This window comes from Sus scrofa, chromosome 3, assembly GCF_054392235.1.
Source record: "Sus scrofa isolate SSC_HxYL_T2T_F1_AM1 chromosome 3, Sscrofa_HxYL_maternal_Yorkshire_Landrace_v2.0, whole genome shotgun sequence".
NCBI classification, from domain to species: Eukaryota; Metazoa; Chordata; class Mammalia; order Artiodactyla; family Suidae; genus Sus; species Sus scrofa.
This window is the reverse complement of record NC_139385.1, coordinates 83,314,604-83,339,103: the sequence shown is the minus strand read 5'-3', so window position 1 is coordinate 83,339,103 and position 24,500 is coordinate 83,314,604. Positions and strand designations below refer to the sequence as shown.

The following is a 24,500-nucleotide window of genomic DNA, read 5'->3' as shown; positions in this document are numbered from 1 at the left end:
CTCAGATCAGCTCAGTTGCTATGGCTGTGACGTAGGCTGGCAGCTGCAGCTCCAGTTCGACCCCTAGCCTGGGAACCTCCATATGCTGCCCTCAAAAAGAAAAGAAAAGAAAAGAAAATCAGTATCTAACATTTGGTGAGAGCCTATGTTCCAGGCCCTCCACCTGGTGGGCACTTGACACGCATGCTATCCCCTGACCTTCTGCTGGACTCCGGGTGCCATCCGACCTTGCAGACCAGAGAGTCGGTTTGAAGAGATTGGCTGACCTGGCTGATCTGTCCAAGGTGACAGCTGGGGAGATGCCAAGGCCAGGCTCGAACCCAAGCCTGCTGCTCCCACTGCCCATGGGCTTAACCCCGGGGCTCTACTGCCCCCTCTGTGTAGAGGCGCCCTCTCTTACCCCGAGGGCTGTTGGGGTCCCTGCGCCTGATCTCCGGGACCCTGGCCACCCCAGGCTTTCCCAAAAGAGAGATTGTCCTTTCTCTGCCCCCTGAAAGCCGTGGCTGTGCGGTTCCCAGCGTGTTGTCCTTTGGTCCCAGGCCCATGGCACCCCCAGCCAGGAAGATAATGAGAGACTAGGGAAAACCCCAGGCCACAGAGCCATTAAAGTGTGCGCCAGGTCCCCAGCCCGAAAGAAAACAGCTTGTGAGAATTAGAGGAGGGAAGGGCGCACGGAGGGCGGGGAGGGAGAGGCCTCTGGGGCCCTGACCGCCGGTATGTTCTGTGGGAGGCGGTTTGGGGGGCGATGGCCCTATGTCCACAGAACCATCCATGCGCCTCTGCTCGCCGCGTGTGTGCCCCCGGGCTCTCCGTGTGCGTGTCTGCGTGTCAGCGTGAGGGGCTGCATGTGGGCACGGGCGCCGTGTCCCCCGTGTTGTGGCCAGGCCTTGCCGAGTCCGTGTGAGCCGAGGCAGGCAGCAGCATACTGTACAATCCAAACACATTACGGAATCTGGTGGTTGCATCTCTGGTTTAGGTTGAAGTGGCATTTTTATTGTGAGTCTATTTTCAGACTTGCTGGATTTTCCAAAAGCAACCCCAAGCCCCAAAACCCCACTCTTGGCCAGAAAGCATCCTGCTGCTGCAAGTTCCTATCCAGAAAAGCTCTTTCTTCCCAGAAAACTCAGATAAACTTGTCTTATTACCTGAATCCTAGAAATATGATATGGTCCGTATGGCTTTTTCTCTGTAACTTAATCTTCCATTCAGTTCTTTAAGAATTTCTTTTTCATGAAAACACAAAATCCCCCCCCCCCCCCAAAAAAAAATAAATCCAACACAAAACTTCTCTTGGTCTCTTTTCACCAGATTCAGGTAAAACCAGAGGTCAGAAATCCTCCTCCTGGAGTTCCCATTGTGGCTCAGCACTGTCAAACTGACTAGTATCCATGAGGATCGGGTTCGATCCTCGCTCAGTGGGTTAAGGATCCAGCGTTGCCCTGAGCTGTAGTGTAGGTCGCAGGCTCGGCTTGTATCCTGAATTGCTGTGGCTGTGGCGTAGGCCAGCAGCTACAGCTCCAATGCGACCCCTAGCCTGGGAACCTCCATATGCTGCAGGTGTGGCCCTAAAAAGACATACGTGCGCGCGCACACACGCACACACACACACACACACACACACACACACAGAAAGAAAGAAAAAGAACTATGCATTAGCTCCCATAAGCTAATGAAGACTGTGGTCCTGGAGACAGTTTCCTCTCGGTCGCCTGGTTTTCTCCTTGGTCTGGGTGTGTCTTAGCTCTTGGGCCTTGCTCTCGCTGGGTCTGGGGGTCTGGTTCCTGAGTGGCCTCCTGCCCTCGCACCCTGCCTCCTACCGGGCCTCCTCCCTCACAACCTGCAGGTGTGCCCACAGTCAGTCAGCCGGCAGCCCGGTGTTGGCTGGCTGATGGGATGCCGGTGGACTGGTTCCCTCTGAGGAGGCTTGAGCAGCACTTTCTTTCTAGCCTCCTCTCCCCTAGGGTTACTAGGCCTCCTCCTGAGCAAAGACTGGGACCCCTGCTCATGTATAACAGGGGCCGTTTGCTTCCCGGGGGGGCTGTGGCCTGCGATCCCTGTTGAGGCCCTCTCTGCCCCTTGCTCTAGGGACCGCCTCACCCACAACGACATCGTGGCCACCACCTACCTGAGTATGTCGAAAATCTCTGCCCCTGGAGGAGAAGTAGAAGGTGAGTTCCCCCTTGGTGCCGCCCTCTGGCCCCCATGCTGCCCTGTTCTGCCCCGCCTGGCTTAGACCTCTAGTTTTGAGAGTTCTCCGGAAAGGGAGGATTATAAGGTCCTTGCTCTGGCCAGTGAGAGACACGGGCTTGCATTTAGGATTGTCCACACCCAGAGGATGGGATGTACCACAGAACGTCATAGAGAGGCTAATTCATTCCTGAAGGTGATAGTGGTGGCTCTGGCCTCACCATCTACACCGGGTTTGATGGTAGTTGATGGCACCCTAGCAGATTCTTTATTTTTATTTTTAAATTTTTATCAAAGTATAGTTCATTTACAATGTTGTGCCAATTTCTGCTGTACAGCAGAGTGACTCAGTCATATGTATATATACATGCTAGCAATTTCTATTTTGAAATAGATTTCATTGGTCTGTTAAAAAGTAAGCCGTGATCATTTTGTACAGTTTAAAATAGGTGATCTGGGAGTTCCCGTCGTGGCGCAGTGGTTAACGAATCTGACTAGGAACCATGAGGTTGTGGGTTTGATCCCTGGCCTTGCTCAGTGAGTTAAGGATCCGGCGTTGCTGTGAGCTGTCGTGTAGGTCGCAGACGTGGCTCGGGTCCCATGTTGCTGTGGCTGTGGTGTAGGCCGGTGGCTACAGTTCCCATTTGGCCCCTAGTCTGGGAACCTCCATATGCCGCGGATGTGGCCCTAGAAATGTCGAAAAGACAAAAAAAAAAAAAAAAAAAAAAAAAAAAAAGAAAAGAAAAAGAAAAAAAAGGTGATCTGAAAGAATATAAAATTACTCATGAAATTATCTGTAAGCCTACCCTCCCAGACAAGAGGTAAAAGTTAATATTCTGAGAACTTTCAGTATGTATGGACATGAAAAAGGTTGTTTTGAAACAATTCTCAATTGTTTTGAAAATTGCATTTTGTCACTTGGCAGTACAACATAGGTGTTTATTTACGTTATTAAATTGTTTACAATTTTATTTTATTTTACTTTATTTTATTTCACTTTACTTTACTTTTATTTTATTTTACTTTTCGCGTTTTAGAGCTGCACCCCCGGCATATGGAGATTCCCAGGCTAGGGGCCAATCGGAGCTGCAGCTGTCAGCCTACACCACAGCCATAGCAATGCCAGATCCAAGGTGCATCTGCAACCTACACCATAGCTCGTGGCAACTCTGGATCTTTAACCTACTGATCGAGGCCAGGGATCGAACCTGAGACCTCATGGTGTCAGTCAGATTCGTTTCCTCTGAGCCATGACGGGAATGCCATACAATATAATTTTAAGTGATTACACATATTCAGTTGTGTGAATGAGCCATAATCTACATGAACTAATGTTGAATATGTAGATTTCTAATTTTTCCTTGTTATAAGCAGCTAGCCTGATACTGAATATTTTTGTAGCAAAATCTTTCTGTAATTTTGATTTTCCTTTTGCATAAATACCTAGAGGTGGAATCACTGTGTCAAAAGACTCGAACACTTTAAAGCTTTTGGTATATATAAAAATTGTCCTACGGAAAGATTGGACTAATGTACACTCTAATCACTCACTTAAGCTTATTTTTCTGCACCCTCATCAATGCAGAGTAAAATAATGATATTAAAAAAGAACTTTGTTAATTTGTTGGATGCATTTCATTGTTGTCTTAATTTTGTTCCATTGATAGGTCAACTGGTAAAATTGATCAATGTAAATTGTAAAATATTTTAATAATTATCTTACATTTACAAATTATATGTATTCATATCCTTTTAAAGGTATTGTTATAAATTGCTTATTCATGTTCTTGTCCATATTTGTGATGACGTATTTGTCTTTGTCTCATTGTTTTTTTGAGTCCTATGGGTATATGGCTGTTAACTTTCCCCTGTTACATATGTTATAATTTTTGTTAATTATATCATTTAATAATTTTTAACATGTAGAAATTTAAAATGTTTACATAGCCCTATATATTAATCTTTTCCTTAGAGAATTAGGCAAGGGTTTATTTAAATGTTTCTGTTTTCAAAATTGTTCTTTGGTGATACCAACAGCATATCGTGGATAATGTTTTCCCTGCGTTTTGAAATGCCACTTTTATCCTCCACGAAATTCCTAAATGTCTTCTAGGGCCTGTTTCTTGATTTTCTATTATCTTTAACTGGTCTGTCTGCTTATTATTTCTTAGGTTTTGGTATCTGGGTTATGCTGGCTCTGTAAAATTAATTGGAAAGATTTAAAGTCTTTCCTAACATCTGGAACCATTTACATAACATAAGAATATAGTCTTTTGAGGGTTTGAAAGAATTCACCCATAAAACCATATGGGCTGGGTGCCCTTTTTGAGTGGGTGTAGCATTAGCTCTTTAAAACCTTTTCAGTTTCTCCTGTGATCACTGGCATTTTTAGTTTGTTTCTTTTACTATCGTCAGTTTTGATCATCTCCATTTTCCTAGAAAAACTTTCATTAGATTGAGGTCTTATGATTTGTTTATGATTTTTTCAGAGCACTCTTTTATAATTTAAACGATTTTCTCTCCTTTCTTATTTCTTGTACTTTCTGATACTGCTAATGATATGTGTTTGAATTTTCTTTTATTCTTGATTAGCCTTGTGAAGTTTGTTTTTTTTTCTCCCTACTTTTTCAAAGAATCAGTTTTTGGATTTATTTATCAATTCTAATATTTTATAATTTTAAAAATTCTCTCATCTTATGGCTCCTTTCTCTAACTCTCATTAGACTCATTTTGTTGTTTCCTTTTTAACTTTCTGGTTAACGTCTTATGTTTCTTTTCAATATTTCTTCTTTAAATCACAGAAGTATGGTTTCTGCCCTATATGTCATGCTTTTGGCCTTCAGCAACCCCCAGGTTTATATTTCACTCGATTTTTTACTTTTTTTTTTTACACTTAAATATTTAGTCTATTCTGAATTTATTTTGGTGTATTTTCTGAGAGCAATCTGATTTGATTCTTTTGTCGGTCATCTTTTTTCTTCCTGACTAGATGCTGCTTCTAGGAATGTCTTTTTCCTTGTAGTTTAAACAATTACTTCTCTCTCTCTAGCTACAGGACTCTTTTCATTGAGTTTTGTCTGAGACACAATGAATTCTTAAACCTTAGTTGAGGTGTAATTTTGTTTATTCTAACACTGTAGCTGAAGGCAGGGTGGGGAGGGGAGAGGGCCAGGGGCCTGTAACCAGGCAGGTGTGGGAGTGGCTCCAGTCTCCTCCCAACCAGTCCCAACCTTGCAAGGTTGTAGAGATCCAGTGAGGTTATAAATGTAACAGTCTGGTGCATAATAAACCTTAAAGTCATGTTTGCTGTTGAGTATCATTCTTACTGGCTTTCTGCATTCTTAAGCTGATTTTTTTCCCTGTACCAGTTCTGCTTTTTACTATTTCCCATGTAGTTTAAAATTGGCTATCCCGTTTTTCGTTTCTTGTCCCATCTTCTTTTCCCTCTGTCTTTCCTTTTATATTTCCCTTTTCCTCTTTGTTCTCTCCCTCAAGTTTTGTTTTCTTCTGAAAAGGCTATATCTTCTTGTGCTCTCCGGAGGATCCCAAATCTCTGAGGATTTCAGGTGAATGCCCTCTGGAATCTTACAGGTGCTCTTGCCCCCATCCTCTTGGCCCCCTATTATCCGGCTCCCCCTCTATTCACGCTCTCACTAGAGCCGATCAGTGTTGGTGTCTTTTTATAGACAGGATGCATGGGTCCCTGTCCATCCATCTGCTCAGATCTTTGGAGGTCAGGTTAGCATGCCCAGTTTCTGGAAGATTCCATCTAGCACTCTTGAAGCTGACCAATCTCTTCTTCTAGAGTCTCTGAAACATATTCCCCCCGCCCCCCCCAAAAAAACAGGAGTTCCCATCGTGGCTCAGCTGAAACAAATTTTACTGGTATCCATGAGGATGCAGGTTTGATCCCTGGCCTCTCTCAGTGGGTTAAGGATTTGGTGTTGTCTTGAGCTGTGGTGTAGGTCACAGACACAGCTCGGATCTGGCATTGCTGTGGCTGTGGTGTAGTCTAGCGGCTAAAGCTCTGATTCAACCCCTAGCCTGGGAACTTCCATATGCTGCAGGTGCGGCCCTAAAAAGGCAAAAATAAATAAGTGACCCCAAACAAACCCGTTTTTAATTATAGAAAATTCAAACACACATAAAAGTATGCTTCATGGAACTCCCAGGTGTCCTCACTCAGCTTTAACATCTAGCTGCTCTCTGCCATTCTCATTTCATCATTGATACCTGTAATTGGTGGAATACACAAAAACTCCCTTCTAGAAGGGACTCCTCCTGCCCCAGCCCCACCCCTTCCCCCTTCCCCAACGGTGGAAGTATAGTTCAGAAGTTGGATCTACAGGGGGAAGGATTGCAGGTGGGGGGCAGTATACTGTGGGGATGGAAGGGACACAGGGTAGTTTAGGCTCAGAACTCCTGACATGAAAGGAACTTTTCTCCCGTTTTCTGTCTGGGGTTGACTCTGTCTCTGAGTCCAGGGACAGAAGCTGACAGAGACACAAAGGGACCTTTGGACTGTTTTATGACAGCTGCTCTTTCGTGAAGCTGCAGCTCTTCCTGCTGTCATCCACTTGAGCAAGGGTTTAGGTCCCTGAGCTCACGTCAGTCTTCATTTGCGGTAGTGAGGTTGGCCTCCATCTTTTCCAGGTTTATCAGGAGTCTTTCAATAGCAACGTGAGAAATGTTTATTTGGCCACTAGATGGCGCTCAGGCCACGGGCAACCCCACGTGCTTCAGGGAGGCCTTCAACAGAGGGACCACCGGCTCCCCGCAGATTGTTTTGGACATAAATGAGAATCTTCTTGCAACCAGCTAACTGGTTTTAAACATGCAGTTAAATAGCTTGATCTATGTAGTAATAAAAGTTAGACTTACAGCTCCAACTGGAGCTCTTCTTCCTGAGCCTCTCACTAGGCTGGGAAGGTCAGACACCCCCGCACCCCCCCATCCCCAGGCCTCTCCCACTTGTCCTGAGGCCACCTCAGGGTGTCACTCCAACTTTCAGCTCTTGGTATTTTTCTCCACACGGGGGTGTTCCAGCACATCTGGGTGATGCGTGCCCCTGGAGCTCCTCGCCGCTCTCAAAACCCAAACTAAACCAAACTGTAAAATGGCTCTCTATTTCTCGGCTTCTTGGTTCACCAGATTATTTGATCCACCCAGGAGTTTTTGGTGTTGTTTTTTGTGTTTGTTTGTATTGCCAGCGAGGACAGGACCAAACACTAGCCTCTTAAGCACCTCTGCCCACGGGTTTGCCTGGGCACACTGAAGTGTTCCTTGGACCCTGTGCTCCAAAAACCTTCAGTAAAAATTCTGCTCTTTACCAGCGCCTGCTTTCCTTAGAAGCTGCAGTTCTTTCAAAAGGCAACCAGCAGATGAGCCCCGGGAAACCTACACAGTTTTTTTTTCTAACTTTGTACACAGGAGACTCACGCTACTTGCATAGCATTCGGACAGCTTTTTCCACAGCGACGAAATCCAAAGTTCATTTCTTTTTGTCTTTGGAACGTAGATGAGAGGATTTCCCAGCAGTTCTGGGTTTCTCCTGCTGCCTGGCGCGGGCTCGCGTCAGGCAGCCAAGCCGTGGGCGTGGGAGGTGTGCTGGCCACAGGTAATGGCCTCAGCCTCTCCAGGAGACTCGGGGTTCCGGGGATGGCGAGGATCACGGGGCGGGGAGGGCCTGCCCTCCGGCTTATCTGCTCAGGCCACACAATTGGGAGCATTGTCTGTGTCTGGGGGCTTCCCCAGCCCCTCTCCCTTGGGCTTAGGGAAAACACACCAGAACGCTTGTGTTTTGGCAGAAGAGTGATGAGGACTAAACAGAGACTCTGTGTGGTGTGCCTTCCCTGGGCACTCTGCCCTTGACTCTAGGAGCTGTCTGCGGACCCAGGCCAAGGACCCGGGGTGATTCTCAGCACCTGGAGACCTGTCACTCGGCCCCAAAATTAGGCATCATGGGCCTCTGTTGTCAGCAGGGCTGTGTCTTACTGTGCCTTGCACTTTGCCTGGTAGGGGTGCCGAGTGAGCTGATGAATGAGTGAGGGAACTGATGAAAAGGCGTGGCTGGGAACCAGGCTACTTCTCGGCCCCTTAACTGGGCCCTCCCAGCCACCAGCCGCACGTGTTGGTCAGATGGCCAGTGGGATTAGGGGACCTCTGCGTCTGGACTGGGCACTGGTTTGCAGCCAGGGTTCAGAGTTGGTCTGTGGGTGGAAAGTCGAGTTTGCTTCTGCCAGAAGCCCACGGGGGTCGGAACTATGACCTCGGCCTCATTAGCCCTAGATAACTGGCCGGGCCTGTTTGTAATCATTTGGAAGGAGCTTAAAGTGGAATCTGTTTCCTTCCGGCAGCGGGCCCTGGCCGTGCTCTCCCGGGGCTGCGGCTGTGCCCGTCGGTGCTCTTGTGGTGGCTGAAACTCCCCTCTGACCAGAGGCCTCGCTTCCCCACTGATGAAAACCTATTTCTGTGGATATGAAAATGGCCATGAATTATGGTTTCTGCAGCTCTGACTTCTGCCAGCCGGCATTCCTAGCTGGGGCCTGCTGGGGAGTGCTGAGGGGCGGCCCCGGGCTTCAGGTCCCCCTGCAAGCTCACCTCACCCTCCTTGCAGCCTCTGTGCTCGCTTGGTCCCCCTATTCTTGTAGCCAGGCTCCACGTTCCCTCTTCTCGTCTCCACGCTCTTCCTTTCTGTGTCTGCTCATTCTTCCTTCACAATGTTTTGCTCAATTCTTGGCTCTTAACTAGGATCGCAGAGCTGTAGGAAAATCGTAATAGGTATTTTTTTGGAAGGAGACCAGTAGAGAAAGATGGCCAATGAATGAAAATGAGTAGGGGTTTCACCAAACACATCCCCAGACTCATCAGGACCCCAGACCTGGTTACCTTAGAAAGCTGGAGGAGGAGACAGGGAAGGCTGGAGTGTGGGAAGAGGCAGAATCAGAGAGGACAGTGTCCCAAAGGGAGGAGACTGTCCCTTTGGGGCATCTTGTACCTGCCTAGAAGTGAGAGATGGATTCCAAGAGGCCAGAAATATGTCAGAGCATCTCCTTCTTTGTCTCTCTTATTTCCAGATACTCCTTACCAGCATTTAGGGTATGCTCCAATATAGAACCTTTGGCTGATGGAGGGCCTCTGGCACTGTGCTTCATTTGATTTTTTTTTTTTTTGTCTTTTTTTGCCATTTCTTGGGCTGCTCCCATGGCATATGGAGGTTCCCAGGCTAGGGTTCTAATCGGAGCTGTAGCCTCTGGCCTACGCCAGAGCCACAGCAACGTGGGATCCGAGCCGCTTCTGCGACCTACACCACAGCTCACGGCAACGCCGGATCCTTAACCCACTGAGCAAGGCCAGGGATCGAACCTGCAACCTCATGGTTCCTAGTTGGATTTGTTAACCACTGAGCCACGACGGGAACTCCCTGTGCTTCATTTGAAAGGGCAGGTGCCAGAAGTCAGGTCCTAGTGCCTGCTGTTGTGAAAACGCAACACAGTGCCCTCGGTGGTAATACTGGAAATGACCACTAGATGGAGATCTTGTGCCTTGAAATTCCACCTCTCAGCGAGGTATCCACCTGCTTGTGGGGTGGAGTGTGGGGTGCGCCTAGGAGCCTATCTCTGGCCCTTTCACTTTCCCCCCACCCCTTTCTTGGTGTTTGTACTTTTCTTCATTTCTCTGGCTATACTATGGAAAAGCACATGTTCTTTTCTGGGTTATTTCTAGAAGGTATTGAGTCAAGTTTCTGGTCCAGTTTTCAGTTGGCAAACAGAACACACAGACCTGCAGGCAGATGCAGGGAGGGTCCCCAGTGCTCACCATGGCACTGAGATCGTGTCCGGCTGAGGGGTTCGAGGTGATGACTTAGAGTGTGGTAAATTCACAGCAGGGAGGGGGTTGGGGCCTCAACTGTTTCCCTGCCCCGGAGCCATCTTTCCATCTGTCTGTCTGCCAGTCATTCACCCACCCTGTTCATCTAACTGGTCCTCCACCCAGCCATGCCCATCCTAACCCCTTTTCCATTTCTTTACGCTTCAGAGGAGCCTGCAGGTGCGGTCAAGCCTTCTTCAGCCACAGACCGTACGTGCTTTCATCTTCGGGATGACGAGGGGAGCGGGCCTTGAGGTTTTTGCTGGAGGGGCAAGGGCGCTGACTGCGGGTGGGTGGGTAGTTTTTTTGATTTGCCTGAGACATGGAACTGAGCTTCCCCTCCACAGTCCCTGAGGTTACCGTTGGCTGTTACCTCTTCACCACGGTTGAATATGTCAATTGCTTGGAATGCTTTTAAGACACTTCCCTCCCTCCAGTCCCCTTCCTGAGTCTGCTGGGATCGGGAGCTCGGAGGAGATCACTCTATCCAGCAGGGAGGGGCTGGAGCAGGTGTGGGGTCCCCGAGGAGGCAGGAGCCATGTAAAGCCACTTAGGGGGACCAGGAGGAGGCCAGGGTGATTTTCAAGTTGAAGTTCATTCAGATGATCATCGAGATGAGAAGTAGAAACACTGAGTAATGCTCATGTCCGTTGCTTCTGCCGTGGGCCCCCCCACCCCATCCCCAATCCAGAGCCCTGTCTGTGCTGGGCAGAGGGTAAGCACACTGGGTGCAGGGCTCTGGGGGAGGCACGCTCCTGCCTTCTAGTTGGTAACGTCTTACTCTTCAGGGATGGGCTCAAGCCTGGGATCCTACCTCCAGAGTCTGGGCCGTCCGAGTTTGCAGTCAGTCCATGGGTCTGGCTCAGGTGCTTCCTTACTGAGGCCATTTATTTTGTGCCCATCTCACCCCACCGGTGCCCTTATGGATGGGAGCATCTCAGCGGGAACCTGCTCCTGGGCCCACCTCCCACCTTGGCCATTCTGGAAACAGCCTCTTCCTCCTTCCTCTGAAAGGGGTACCCTGGCTCTTCCAGATTCTCTGAGTGTGGCCGGCAAAGTCCTGTCCTGGGAAACTTGGCTGTCAGCTGGAAAGTCAGGACATGCACAAAAGAGGGCCTCCCAAAAAGATGGAAATGATGTGGAGAAAAGATTTTCCCCTCCTCATTAGTGTACTTCTTCAGCTTGCTCCATGGAAAGATGCGGGGAGGGGAGGGGAGATGCCAGGATGAGTTGAGGCCAGTAGGGGGTCTGTTTCCACTTCATCAGGATACATGGAGGTGACACGTGCCTGGGAGCTGCCCTGTGTAGGGGGTGCCATTGAGCTGGGCCCCCTCCCTGGTGCCTGGGTGATGGTGTCTCCAGTCACTAGGCTCTTGGGCCTCCTTTGAGCCTCCCTGCAGGCCGGGTGGCCTGAGGCATGGATGGGAGTGTGGGATGAGGAGGGGATGCAGGACAGGGTGTGGCCCGAGAGGGCAGTGGAGGCCCCTGGGCCCCAGCTTTGCATGCTGGCTACATGCCTGGGCTTTGGAGTTAGAGCATTTGGGGTCATGCCTCTTTGTAGCTGTGCGCTCTCTCACATCGCTCAGCCTCAGTTTCCTCGTCTGTAAAATGAGACGCAGAAAAATAATTCAAATGTCCACCTCTCAGCAATCTGGTGAGGCTTAAAGGGGCTCGTGGGGGACAGTGGTCGCTAGCATCGGTGTCATTCTCCTTTATACATTTAAGGGGGCTGCACACCATGCATGTGTGAGGAATGGAGGGCCAGGGATGGGCTCCGGCCTGACGGCGGCTGGGCTGAGTGCTAGAAAGCCCCGCTGGGCCGGCCCCTCTGACCCGCACCTGTGTCTCCCAGTGGACGACCATCTGGGCTTCCTTCCCACCTTCGGGCCCTGCTACGTCAACCTGTACGGCAGCCCCAGGGAGTTCACTGGCTTCCCGGACCCCTACGCGGAGCTCAACACAGGCAAGGTGAGCCAGACAGGAACCTGCAGCCCCTGGGCGCCCAGGCCTGTGTACGCCGTCTTCCCGCCTGGCCTGGGCAGCATCTGCAGCCGGCCTGGCCTCCAAGGGCCTGACAGGTCTCGAGGGGACCCAGGGCCAGGCAGCCATCCCCTGAGAGGGCCCTCCTTTTGCCTGGCCCCCTCCTGGCCTCTCTCCCACTCCCCTTCTTTTTGCCTCTCCTTCAGGGCCAGCCCCATTCCCTCGGCTCATTTTCCTGGCCCCTGAGGGGCCCGGGCTCTCTGTCTCAGGTTTCAATCTTCCCTGGTGAGGCTGGGCCCTGGTACCGACCATCTGGGTGGTCCATCCCCTGAACCCCCCCGGACCACCATTTCCTCATCTGCAGAGTGATGGGGTGTGGCTCAGGGTCCTCTGGTTGCCTGGGAGCTGAGTGACCTCAGGGCCAGATCAGGCTCCTTTCCTTCTCCTCCTCTGCTCTACGGCCCCTGCTCCTGGTGACCCAACCTCCCCTCTCAGGGGGAAGGCGTGGCCTACCGAGGCCGGCTGCTGCTCTCCCTGGAGACCAAGCTGGTGGAGCACAGCGAGCAGAAGGTGGAGGATCTTCCTGCAGATGACATCCTTCGGGTGGAGGTGAGAGGGGCGGCTCTGGGTGGGACGAGGAGGGTGGTGGCCAGGTGGAGCTGGCTTCATGGTGGAGGAAGGCTCGGCTCCACCCACTCTCATGTGACTTCACACCTCTGGGCTTCAGAGGAACCCGGGACCTCCCCTGCCTCTTTACGGAATGTTCAGAGGCTCAAAGAAGATAAATGAAAGTATTTAAAAGTCTAGAGCTCGATGCAAAATGAGAGGCTATTTTTTAATAATAATAATGTAAGAATTGCTAATGCTTAGTAATCACTGACTATGTGTCAAACTCTGTGCTCATGACACTCCTGATGTCATTGAGTCCTCTCAGCACTCGTGAAGTGGCTGGTAAGAGTCGCTCCATTTTACAGATGAGGAAACTGAGGCCCAAGTGTATCAGAGTAACGAGTGCTAGAGCTGAGCCTTGGGCCCAGGAGGTAGCTGTTGGGAGTCCTCATGATGATTTAAGCTTTCAAACTCTGTAGTCAGATGGTGCTGGTTTGAGTTCTGGCTTGTCCATTTACTAGCTGTATCAGTAAAGTGGGAGTAGGTGTTCCCGTCATGACTTAGCAGTAACGAACTTGACTAGCATCCATGAGGACGCAGGTTCGATCCCTGGCCTTGCCCAGTGGGTTAAGGATCCAGCATTGCTGTGAGCTGCGGTGTAGGTCACAGATGCGGCTCGGATCTGGTGTTGCTGTGGCTGTGGCGTAGGCCGGCAGCTGCTGCTCCAATTAGACCCCTAGCCTGGGAACCTCCATATGCCGCGGGTGCAGCCCTCGAAAGACGAAACTAAAGAAATAACTAAATAAAAATAAAAAAATACAGTGGGAGTAATAATTATACTCATAAGATTGTTGTGAGAATTGAAGTAATTCATACCGTATGCAATAAGCACTCAATAAGTTTCAGCTGTTATTACCATGTATATTAAAAACCCAGTTGTGTAACCCCTCTTCCCTCTGCCTTCCACAAAGGGGATCGTAAAGTCGTCTTAGTTCAAGCTGGGACGTGTGGTTGAGTGCCTGCCATGTAGTCAGACCTGTGCCCGATGCCCAGCGGGGACAATGGGATTCATTCATCCCAAGCCCATGGCAGCCTGAGATGCTGCCGAGCTGGCTGGTGTGGTGGAGAGCCTGAGTGATGCGGGGTGGGTGCTCTGGGCGGGGGCGCGGGGGGTTAGAGCCCTCAGCCCCTTCTGAACAGCAGATGCTGGAGCCCAGGCTCCCCGGGGGTGGCGGTGCCGTGGCCGCTGGTTTGGATTAAGGAGCAGCCTGACCTTGGAGGCACGGACCTTATTAGAGGAACGTGGCCAAACACACAGGCCTGGAATGAGTTTGCTCAGTTACTGACCAAATCCGGGCACTGGTGCTGAGCTGGACCACTCGCCACCCATCCGCCAGCCGGGATTTATTGGGTGCCAGGCCCAGCCAGGGCCTGCCAGACACGTGACCCCCTCTCCGCCCTGGTGTCTTCCTGCCTCCCCCACCATGACCCCGCGGCTGCCCTCTCTGCTCCCAGAAGTACCTCCGGAGGCGCAAGTACTCGCTCTTTGCTGCCTTCTACTCGGCCACCATGCTACAGGACGTGGACGACGCCATCCAGTTCGAGGTCAGCATCGGGAACTACGGGAACAAGTTCGACACGACCTGCCTGCCTCTGGCCTCCACCACCCAGTACAGCCGGGCGGTCTTTGACGGTGAGGCCAGAGGCTGTGTGCCTGGCTGGGATACAGACCACTGAGCAGGGCCGAGTCCTAAATCCTGTTTTCCCTGTGGAAAGATGCTGGGGGCTCACTCAAAGTCTCTGGCCCCAGGAAACATGTGCCCTGGGGACCTCCTCCTGTGCCACCTCCCCGGGCTCACCTCTCTAGGCGGTTCCCTGCTGCTACGACCCACAGATGGGGCTCCTGACACCAGCAGCATGGATCGTTACCTCTGGCGATCACGTACTGCACAGCGGCTGAGGGGAGTAGAGATTTTGGAGGGTGTGGGATTCCCAGGGCCCTTCTCACAGCCCCCTGGCTTTGATGTGCTAAAGAGCCCTAACAGGAGCAGCAGCTGCCTATTCAGTGCATGCAGGGAACTCCGGCATCTTGTCTTGGCTCCGGGGAATATTGACCATGCCGTGTGTGTCCACGGGAGTTCTTAGTGGTGGAGCAGGTGCCTGCATCTGTCTGCCTGGGTCCCCCCACCCCCGGCTCCTGGCTCAGGACCTGGCCCTTGTGTCCTTCTAGGATGCCACTACTACTACTTACCCTGGGGCAACGTGAAGCCCGTGGTGGTGCTGTCATCCTACTGGGAGGACATCAGCCACCGAGTGGAGGCTCAGAACCAGCTGCTCAGGATCGCCGACCGGCTGGTGAGTGGAAACTGGCCACAACCGCAACGCCCTGCAGGCTCCTCTACTCCCGGGGTGGGGGCAGTGTCTTCAGAGCTGCCTCCCTCCGGGGCTGAGCCTGAGGACTTCGTGGCACCTGGGGTCCTCCATGTCTTGACCCGACTGGGCTTTCGAGCCTGTTCTGCATGTTGGGAAGAAAGGAAGGGGAGAGGGGACAGCCGGTGGGGGGGCATCCCGCGCCCCTAGTCTGATGTAGAGAGACAGCACAGAGAAAGAGCCGAGAGAAAGCAAGCTGGGAGCAGAGAACAGAAGGCGCCTATTCATTCATTCACTCATTCATTCATCAAATGCCTTTGGCAAGTACCACAGACCGGGGCTGTGCTGGAAACTTCTAGCTAGAAGGTAGACGGGAACAGGGAGCTGCCCCTGCCCTGAGGAGTCAGCCTAGTAAAGACAAGTGCAGGTCCACCTGCCCCTCTGCTGCAGAGGCTTCACCCTGAAGTTCAGGTGACACTCCGGGAGAACCTTGGGAGGGGGGCTCGGAGGAGGGAGGGGGCCAGGGAGCATCAGGAGGGCATTGCAAGGCATCCAGGGCGCCACACCCAGTGAGGGGAGTTGGGAGCTAGTAAGGATGCGCTTGCAGGGTCCAAGGGAGTGTGATGGCCTCTGGGAAGGGCTGACCTCAGGGAGAAAACCGTAGAACTTGAGCCGCAAGGACTTGTGGTCTGTTGGACTGGGGAGGGGCTGTGAGGAGGGACTCCAGCAGCTGGGGGGTTGGGAAGCTGGGGAGAAGAGCAGGGTCTGTGAAGTCAGGTGATGAGTCCTGTCTTGGGTGTGACCGGGTGGGGCGTGTGTGTGTGTGTGTGTGTGTGTGTGTGTGGTTTATGGTGAATGCTGGGAGTTGCAGGCCTGGTGCTTGGTCAGAGAGTGGAGGAGAATCAAAGAGCACAGCATCTGCAACCTACACCACCACTCACAGCAACGCTGGATCCTTAACCCACTGAGTGAGGCTAGGGATTGAACCCTTGTCCTCATGGATGCTAGTTGGGTTCGTTAACCACTGAGCCATGACGGGAACTCCAGTCCTAGTCATTTCTGTGTGTGAATGGAGGGGAGGCTCCCCTGTGAGCTGCGTGGCCCATGGGAACGTGGGGAGGCAGGTGTGGCCATGCTGTCAGGGCCAGTACAGAGCATCGGGGTGGAGGGCTGGGGGCAGGAGAGGCTTGGGTATGTTTGTGGGCGAGGAGGTGAGCATGGTGAGGAGGAATGGTGGGAAGGGAAGGGGAAGACGGGGATTTTCAAACACCTGGGAGGAGGTGCAGGCCAAAATTGGGGGTCATGGGGGCCCACACTGTCCCTAGACCACAGCTCTCTGGGAGGGAGGGGACCAGCCAACACCTAGGTTTGGGAGAACCCGGAGTTGATGCAGTCCAAGGCCGGCATCTTCTGGGCCAGCCATTCTCTCCCAGGCCATTCGCTGTGGGCGGGGGCTGGGTGTTCTCTCCAGGGCTTGTCTGTCGGCAGCTTGGGGGTCCTGGGGTGGAGCATGCGGCCCACCCTCGGGAAGGCTGACATGGGGGGCGGGGACCAAGGGACAAGTGGCTGTGCTGTGAGAGATCTCGCCTCCCAGCTCAGGCCTGAGGCCCTGGGGTGGAGAGCTCTGTGGAGAAGCAGCTGGGGAGCATCCTTGGTCTTGGGAATCTGGAGAGGGAGCTCTGTTATGGCAGGTTGTCTGAACACTCCCGAGGGAAGGAGGACGTGATCCAGGCCTGCTTGGGTGGTGGGGTTCGGAAAGGAGAGAGCGGGCCAGGTGGGGAACTGGAGCCGGGTCCGAGGTCGCTTACCTGTGAGAGCGCAGACCCGGCTCGACCGGGCCCTGTGAAGAGCAGGATGCAGTCAGGTTCGGTGGAAGCCTGCACGTCAGGCATCCTGGGCTTGGGAATTTGGATCTTTTTGGTGTGGGGAACCCTAGGGAGTTCTCATGCCAGGACAGATGCTGGTTTGTGGGGTCTGGGCTCTTCCTTCTTTGCTCCGTTCCCTCTTTTTTGGTTCAGGGACTGGGCTGTGGTGACAGGGCCTGGGGGTTGGGAGTTCTTCCTGCTGTGACTGCCCTGACCTCGCCTGCCTGTTCCACAGGAAGCCGGCCTGGAGCAGGTTCACTTGGCCCTGAGGGCGCAGTGCTCCACCGAGGACGTGGACTCCCTGGCGGCTCAGCTGATGGATGAGCTCATTGCAGACTGCAGGTAGGGGGTGCCTGGCACCCACGCGCCCTCCCCTCCTGGCTCGGCCAGGCCCCGTCCCCGGGAGTGTTCGTGTGTGGCAGTGAGCGACGGCACGTCTCCCCAGCCACGCTTGGCCAGCAGTCCGGCCCGTGTGGAGTCCAAAGGTGGCGGAGCCAGCGCGGGGAGTTGAAAAGGTGACATTTAGAGCAGGTCATAAATCTTCCTGCAGCAGCGGCAGCTGCGGCCTGGGGCGGCCCGGCTCACCTGAATGGGGAGCATTGTGTCTATGATCCCCGACCTCTTATTTCCCTGATGGAATCTCCAGGAGGAGCTGGCTGGTGGGGGTGATGGCGCCCCTCCTTCCCTCAAGGCCATGTCGGGGGCCACGGTTTCTGTTTAGCCTTCTATTGACACGGCTGATGATCAGCCTCAGGAAAAGGGAATCCTGGGGGTGAAAGAGAACGGGGCTCGGAGCCCTGGCAGAGGGAGGGGGGCATCTCAGCATCTCCTCCAGGGCTGGGGGACTTGGGGCTCGCCATTCACCTGCTCTGAACCTTGCTTTCCTCATTTTCAATCTGACATTAAGAATAGTTGCTTTAGGAGTTCCCACTATGGCTCAGTGGTAACAAGCCCGACTAGTATCCATGAAGATGTGGGTTCGATCCCTGGCCACACTCAGTGGGTTAAGGATCCGGTGTTGCTGTGAGCTGTGTTGTTGTGCAGGCCGCAGATGTGGCTCGGATCCTGCATTTCTGTGGCTGTGGTGTAGGCTGGCAGCTGCAGCTCCAATGCAACCCCTAGCCTGGGAACCTCCATATGCCATGGGTGTGGCCCTAAAAAAAAAAAGAGCAATTGCTTTATAATATCATACAAGCAAAATGCTTGGTCCTTAAAAAGTATTTAGTAAACAGTAGCTATAACTATGATTAAGAAGAAGAAACGTAGGGAGCCTAAGATTCTCATCCCATTAACCATCTGCATGGCTTTGGGCAGCATCACGTCTCTGGATCTTGGTTTTCTCAGCAGTTAAATGGACTTAATAATAAATAGCGGTCTTTCTACTTTCCATGAGATTAAGTGCGAATACAGGCAGATATTTCTATGCCTCTAAGTCTGATCATCTCAGAAATGCCTTCATGCTGCGAGTTGGTGACCGTGGCTGCTGGCTCTGGGACCCCTTCTGGTCCTTTGTATCCCATTTTGGAAGTACACCTTTGTCCAGAAATGGCACCCACCCAGACAGGTCATTCACTCATTCTCCAGACCTTCCTGAGGCCTGGCAGACTCTGCAGCAGGATCTCAAGGCACGTTGAGCAGGTGCATTTCCAGCCCTCAACTGGGGAAGGGGGTGCGGTGATGAGGCAGAAGTAAGCAAATGAAGGAAAGTGTGTTGGGGGCTGGAGGCCTGGCCCAGGAGCTCAGAGCAGGTGCATCTTATGCAAATCTAATTCAGAAAAACTTCTTGGGGGGATGATGCCCTGTGGGAATCTGGAAGGGGAGGAGTCGGCCTTTGGAGAGGACGGCCAGGCATGGGCACAGAAGCCCGAAATGCCTGCTGTCTCCAGCGGCTGCAGAGATAAAGCTGAAGTCCAGATGGGACAGACCTCCGGGGTTCACTAAGGTGAGCTCAGCCCTAGAGGCTGTTGGGGGTACAGGGATCCTCCCGGGTTAAGACGCTCTCTCTGGCTGCAGTGTGATGGGTGGGCTGGGGTAGTCATGAGGGGCAGCTGGAAAAAGGTGTCACCTGAGTCAGGGACATGGGGACATGGGCCAGCATGGTTCAGGGGACATCATGGCGATACCAGCCTTATAAAGAGCATTTTCTGTGCCAGGTGCTGCTTTGAGAATCTTCAACGTATTAACTCATCATAAAAATCTTCTGAGGCAGGAAGTAGAATGATCCACAATTTACAGATGGGGAAACTGAGGCACGGAGAGGTTACACCCTTAGTAAGTGGCTCAGCCCTCTCACTGTGCTGCTTTGTACTGGACAGTCCTTGATGGTAGGTTGGGTGTGGGGGCCCAAGGAAGGTCTAGAATGTTCCCCTGCCTCTGGCCAGAGCAGGTGGATGGCGGGGCTGTTTCCGGAGGTGTCAGCAGGTTTGGGGCAGAATGAAGGGTTCAGGGCTAGACGACGTGGGCATCTGGGGTCTGGAGTGAGGATAGAGGGGCAGGGGGTGTGTGTCAGCATGGGGGGTGCAGAATGACTGGCTGGGCCCCACTGCGCCCCCACACCTCATGGCCTCAGGTGCAAAGGGCAGGCCAGGGCTCTGGGTTCACCGTGCTCTGCTCGTGACCTGTGTGTGGTGTGGATCTTGAGGCCTGAGGTGCCTGAAATATCTGAGAAGCGTGAGTCCCGAAACCCTGGCCACCGCTCTGCACTCTCAGGGCTCCGTTCTTGGTGGACTTAGCTAAAAATGCTTCTGCCAAAACCTGGTCCCCTTGAATCACTCTCCCAGGGGTAGATGGTGGCGGGCGGCCTCCTGAGAGACCCTGTTCACAAGTCCAAGGCTTGTGAGGAGGGTCCCATCCCCTTGGGAGCACACGCATGGCTCTCTGTGGAGGAACACCAGGCCTCTGCATCAACTCCTTCGTCACCATCCGAGGCCACCCTGGGGTCGCAGCAGGAGGGCTGCTGTCCTTTGTGCCCCCTGCCTTGTGCTGAGCCTCGTCACAGTGGACAGCAGGGCAGAGAGTGCGGGGGGCAGGGGCACGGGGGGTCTGAGCCAGCTTGCCATGCATGACCACCGGTTGCCCACCCATTCCTCCAGCCAGCCCGGGCCCATGGCTCCAACATCAGTGTCCTTTGCCCCTTCCTGGCTCTTCTCCCATGGAGCTCTCTCCCCTGGCCAGCGATGCCCACTCCGTTCCTCCAGCCCAGCCCTCTCCTCTCATCTGACCCATGGACCCAACTGTCTGTCACAGCCTGTTTCCCCTGGGCATCCTGCCAGCATAGCCCGTTCATCATGTGCAGTCTTCCTAAACCTGAGCCGTGCCACCTCTGCTTCAGCCCTGCAGTGACTTCCCTTGCCTTTAGGAAAAACTGCAGTTCTCCTCTGGTGGATGGACCTCTCTGTCCTGGACCCCAGCAGTCTGGCCCTTTAGCCCTTCAGAGCCTCTGTGCTGGCTCCCTTGCCTCCTGGGCTCCCACCTGCCTCTGAGCCTTTGTCTTGTGCACATACTGCTCCTTTGGCCAGACTGCCCTTCCTGCTCTTCCTGGCCTGACTAGCTCCTGTGCAGCTCGAGGCCACTTCCTCCGGGAAGGACTCCTGAATCTGAGGCTGCTCAGTGGGGATCTCGCTTGTTTTCCTGTCTGTTCCAGGGGCTCCCCAAGGACAGGACTGGGTCTCATTGTCTCTGGACCCAGCCCCCAGCCAGGGTCAGGAGAGCTGTTGCTCATGGGGAGTAAAATGAATGACCCAGTGGCCAGTGTATCTTTCAGGCTGGACACTGTACCTTCCCAGGTGGCTGTCCCTGATAGAGGCACTCACTGCTGGGAGGCAGGCAGTGACTTTGTGAGTATCCCAGCTCTGCTCCTAGCCTGCCCAGGGCCTGCCTGCCATTTCTGAGTCAGCCAGGGTTGGCAGGGTGTTTTGGGGTTCGGGGTACAGTCATCCATCCTCATCTTCTGGGCTCTCCCTTTCTATCCATGCCCTGTTTTAGGCTTTCAGGGGCGGGAAAGGGCCGAGACAATTTGTTTGTGGCAGTTATGGGTCCTGGCTGTTTCTCAGGGCGTTTGGGCGAGGATGCTGGCCTCGGTGAAAATCTCCCATTGGTGGGCTGTATGGCAGTCCCTCCCAGCTCTGACCTGGGCTGGGAGCATAAATCACCATGGTTGGCTCGCCTCTCCATTCAGGACCCGCCTGCCCCCACCCTCAGGCCCACTCAGGCCACCTCCCAGGCAGGCCCAGCTCAGGCTCCGGCCTGGGGCCCCCGTTACCCAGCGCACATGCCCCTCCACCGCTGTGTTGGAGCGGAATAGGGCTGGAGGCCGCCCCTCTCCTGGCCTGGGGCAGCCCCATCCGAGGCACCCTCGGGGCAGTAAATATTATATTACTACAGGGTGTGCAGTACGTGACCTGAGACAGGCCCCGGGGCTTAAGTTTCCCCGCGATGGAGTTTGCGTACTGCTCCCCCCACCCTAAAAATTCAATTAAAAAAAATAACAGGAAAAATGTAGTGCGCCGAGGGCCTGCCAGAGTGGTGTATCTGGCGGCGGCGGTGCCGCTGCGCTCGGCGGTAATTGGTTCTGCATAGCTCGGGGAAATTGGCAGAAAAATAAATCAGCCGGGAGCCGGGAGTCGAGACACTGCGGGGAGGGGAGCGTGAGGTGTGTGTGGGGGGGCGGGCCGCGAGTGGTGGAAGCAGATCTGGTGAGTGGGTTTGACTGATGTCCTGTTTGGGAGTCAAGGGCTTGGCAGGGGTGGGGTGGGGGTGGGGGTGGGGGTGGGGCAGCCTCCCAGCCTCCCGCAGGGATAATTTAGAGGGGTGCTTCTAGGTGAGGGAGAACACAGGCACCGCCCCCGCCCCCATCCCTACCCCATCCTGTATGACCTTTGTGTCTGTACTGACTGACCCTGGGGCTTGGCACGGCCAGGAGGAGCCATATAAAGAACTCTTAGGGAGCTCAGAGAGGGAGCCCACCCTTTGCATGGGGGTAGTCAGAGTTCTTTGCCTCCGACTAGGATTGAGTTTAAATCCAACACTCCCCCACTCCACTTGGGGCCTGGAGCTGTGTTTCTGGGATTGCGTGCCCCTCACCTCCTCTCCAAAGGCTTCCCAAAGCAGAGGGTTCTGGGAGGGGTGTTGTGGGGCCGCTCTGGGTCGACACATCTGTATTGCTGGCTGCCGGCCTCCCCACAGCGTCTGCAGTGGCTTGTCAGGGGTCCATAAATTTCCTCCTTGAAGAAAGTGTGCATACAACAGAATGGATTCGTTTCAGCCAAAGGCAACTTAGGGCTCAGGCCTCTGCTCTAGGAGGATGCAGGGGGCAGGGAGGGACCCTCTGGGCCTCTGGGGGCTTGCACTTGTTGGGTGGAGGGGATGCACAGGTAAAAGAACTCACACAGACTGGAGGCTGAGGATAAGTTCCAGACAGGCAGCCCCCAAATTAAGGGCTGGGGGACCTGAGAGCAGGGTGCACACCGGCGAGTGCGACTGTGGCAGGTTTCCTGTAAGAAATGGCTGTGCACATGGTCAGGCTGGAGGAGGACCCAGAGTGCACGGAGCACACAGTGGGCAGGCCGAAGGGATGAGACTTGTTGTGGGTACACGCATGCGTATGCCTGGACCCGGGCTCCTGTTCACCAGGCACATCCTGTCTGTCTGTCTGTCACAGCCAGCCCCTAGGTGACATCCATGAGACGCCCTCTGCTACCCACCTGGACCAGTACCTGCACCGGCTGCGTATGCGTCACCTGAGCCAGATCGTTGAGGCGGCCCAGGCCCTGAAGCTTGGCCACAGTGAACTCCCCGCTGCCCTGGAGCAGGCTGAGGACTGGCTCCTGCGTCTCCGTGCCCTGGCAGATGAGGTAGCCCCTGCGAGGCTCCTTTCTTCCTGCCTGAAGCATCAGAACTGGGAGGGACATGGGGACTGTCTGGCCATGATCCGGCCCTGGCTCCCTGGCTGGGTGACCTTGGGCAAGTGTCTTAACCTCTCTGAGCCTCCATGTCCGTGTTCACAGAAGGAGGAGAGAGGATACAATAGGATACTGGGTGTGGTGGGCCCAGCACAGAGTAGGGGCTCGATAAATGCCTCCAAACATGCTCAGTAAGTGTGCTTAATAAATGCTGCCAAAGTATGTCGGAGGCAGAGCTGGGACCAGAATCCAGGCCAGGGCGCCTGGCCCTATGTCCAGTGCCAGAACCTTCTTCCCCAGGGACCTGACTTCTCTCTGCCAACCTGTCCGCCTCTGGCCTCCTATCTGCCTCTCCTGGGGCCCCATGTTGCCTGCCATCCTGGATGCCCCTGAGCCCCAGACCTGAGGAGGCTGTGCCTCAGTAGCTCCATACCCACACCCCCACCCTCTTGCCCCCACACCCACCCCCTGGTCAAATGCCCCATCCAGTTTTCCCGGGAAGCAGGCAGGCTGAAGATATGTCCAGAATGGGGAGAAAGGTCTGCTCACGGGCAGACACAACAGCTGTCCTCTCTGCCCAGAGCCATTTGGGACCCCTGGGAGGGGGTGGGGAGTGGTGAGGAAGGCTCTCTCCAGAAAGAGCGTGCAGAGAAAGGCAGGGCTTGAGAGCGGCTTCTTGTTGAAGAGAGGGGGATCCAGGAGGTGGAAGGGGTGTTTGGGAGGGGAAGGCAGCACCAGGTGTTGGTCCCCGGGGTGTGTCTGCTTTGGCTTATCCCGAGCGGGCCCGGGGCATGTGGCCATTACCTGGGGGAGCAGTGCTTGCTCAGCCCCAGGCCGACCCCCTGCAGTGGTGAGGACCACTCCCTGGGGTGGACCTCAGGTTGCCTTCCATAACTTGGTGTAGACCCTGGAACTCAGCGCGGATTGCATTCCGGCTGGGAGGTGTAAAGGTGAAACGGGTGGGGTGCTGGGTGCCGCGTGTGAGGGAAACTGGAGCTAGTCTTTCTCAAATCATTGTGTGCACCAGCGCCCCCTGGAGGGCTTGTTGGAACAGAGTACAAGCCCCACCTGATCCTGCGGGTCTGGGGTCGGGCCTGAGAATGTGCATTTCTAGCCGGTTTCCAGCGGCCTCTCTGGGGACCACACTTTGAGAACGCCTGGTATCTGGTGGTTGGGAACACATATCTGGAAATCAGAAAAACCTGCTTCCGAACTTCTTAGAGCCTGAATTTCCTCATCTGTACCTGCCTCCCAGGGCTCGCGGCAGAGATGAAGTGACACAGGGCTGGGGGATGCCAAGGGCGGTCCCCAGGAGCCCAGCTTAGAGACCCTGCCCCGCCCCCCTGAGCACCCTGCCAGCAGCCTTGGGAGCAGGTGGACTTTCCCAATCAGCCACTTCTCCTGAGTGTGGCAGTGGGGAGCAGTTCTCACAGCTAGAGGCTCAGAGGGGCTTCTGTTCTGGGCTAGTCACCACTGGCCCAGAAAAGGACCAGCCCCCAGGGGTCCCTGTGTTTAGAGGGTGGAGGGAGCGAGCGTTCTCTGGGGAGGGGCACACCTTCTGTGGATCTTACTGCTGCTCTCAGGTGAGGAAGGGGGATGACAGCTTAAGTGTCATGTCATCTCTCGGGTCAGATCACATCCTCCAATGTCTACCCTCTGGAAGCATCTCTCTAGTCCTGAGGGGAGGGGATCTAAGAACCTAAACTCGGGGCTCCAGGCA

General features: G+C 53.9%; 1 protein-coding gene across 34 annotated transcripts in view; it reads left to right on the top strand.

The window, feature by feature from the left end:
* DYSF (dysferlin) overlaps positions 1–24,500 on the top strand; it is a 227,193-nt gene that overhangs the window by 79,697 nt on the left and 122,996 nt on the right. For 19 of the 34 annotated variants that reach the window (XR_014841703.1, XR_014841702.1, XR_014841704.1 and 16 more), the window contains 7 exons: positions 2,086–2,168; positions 11,909–12,024; positions 12,532–12,645; positions 14,161–14,338; positions 14,876–15,000; positions 17,116–17,222; positions 22,540–22,732. Coding sequence is in view for 30 of the 34 variants with exons in the window: in XM_085018953.1 (XP_084875079.1) it covers positions 2,086–2,168; positions 11,909–12,024; positions 12,532–12,645; positions 14,161–14,338; positions 14,876–15,000; positions 17,116–17,222; positions 22,540–22,732 (916 nt within the window). In the remaining 4 variants the exon portion in view is untranslated. Of the gene's footprint in view, positions 1–2,085; positions 2,169–10,224; positions 10,267–11,908; positions 12,025–12,531; positions 12,646–14,160; positions 14,339–14,875; positions 15,001–17,115; positions 17,223–22,539; positions 22,733–24,500 lie in introns of all 34 variants that reach the window. The other 15 variants (XM_085018951.1, XM_085018942.1, XM_085018946.1 and 12 more) reach the window with 1 other exon arrangement.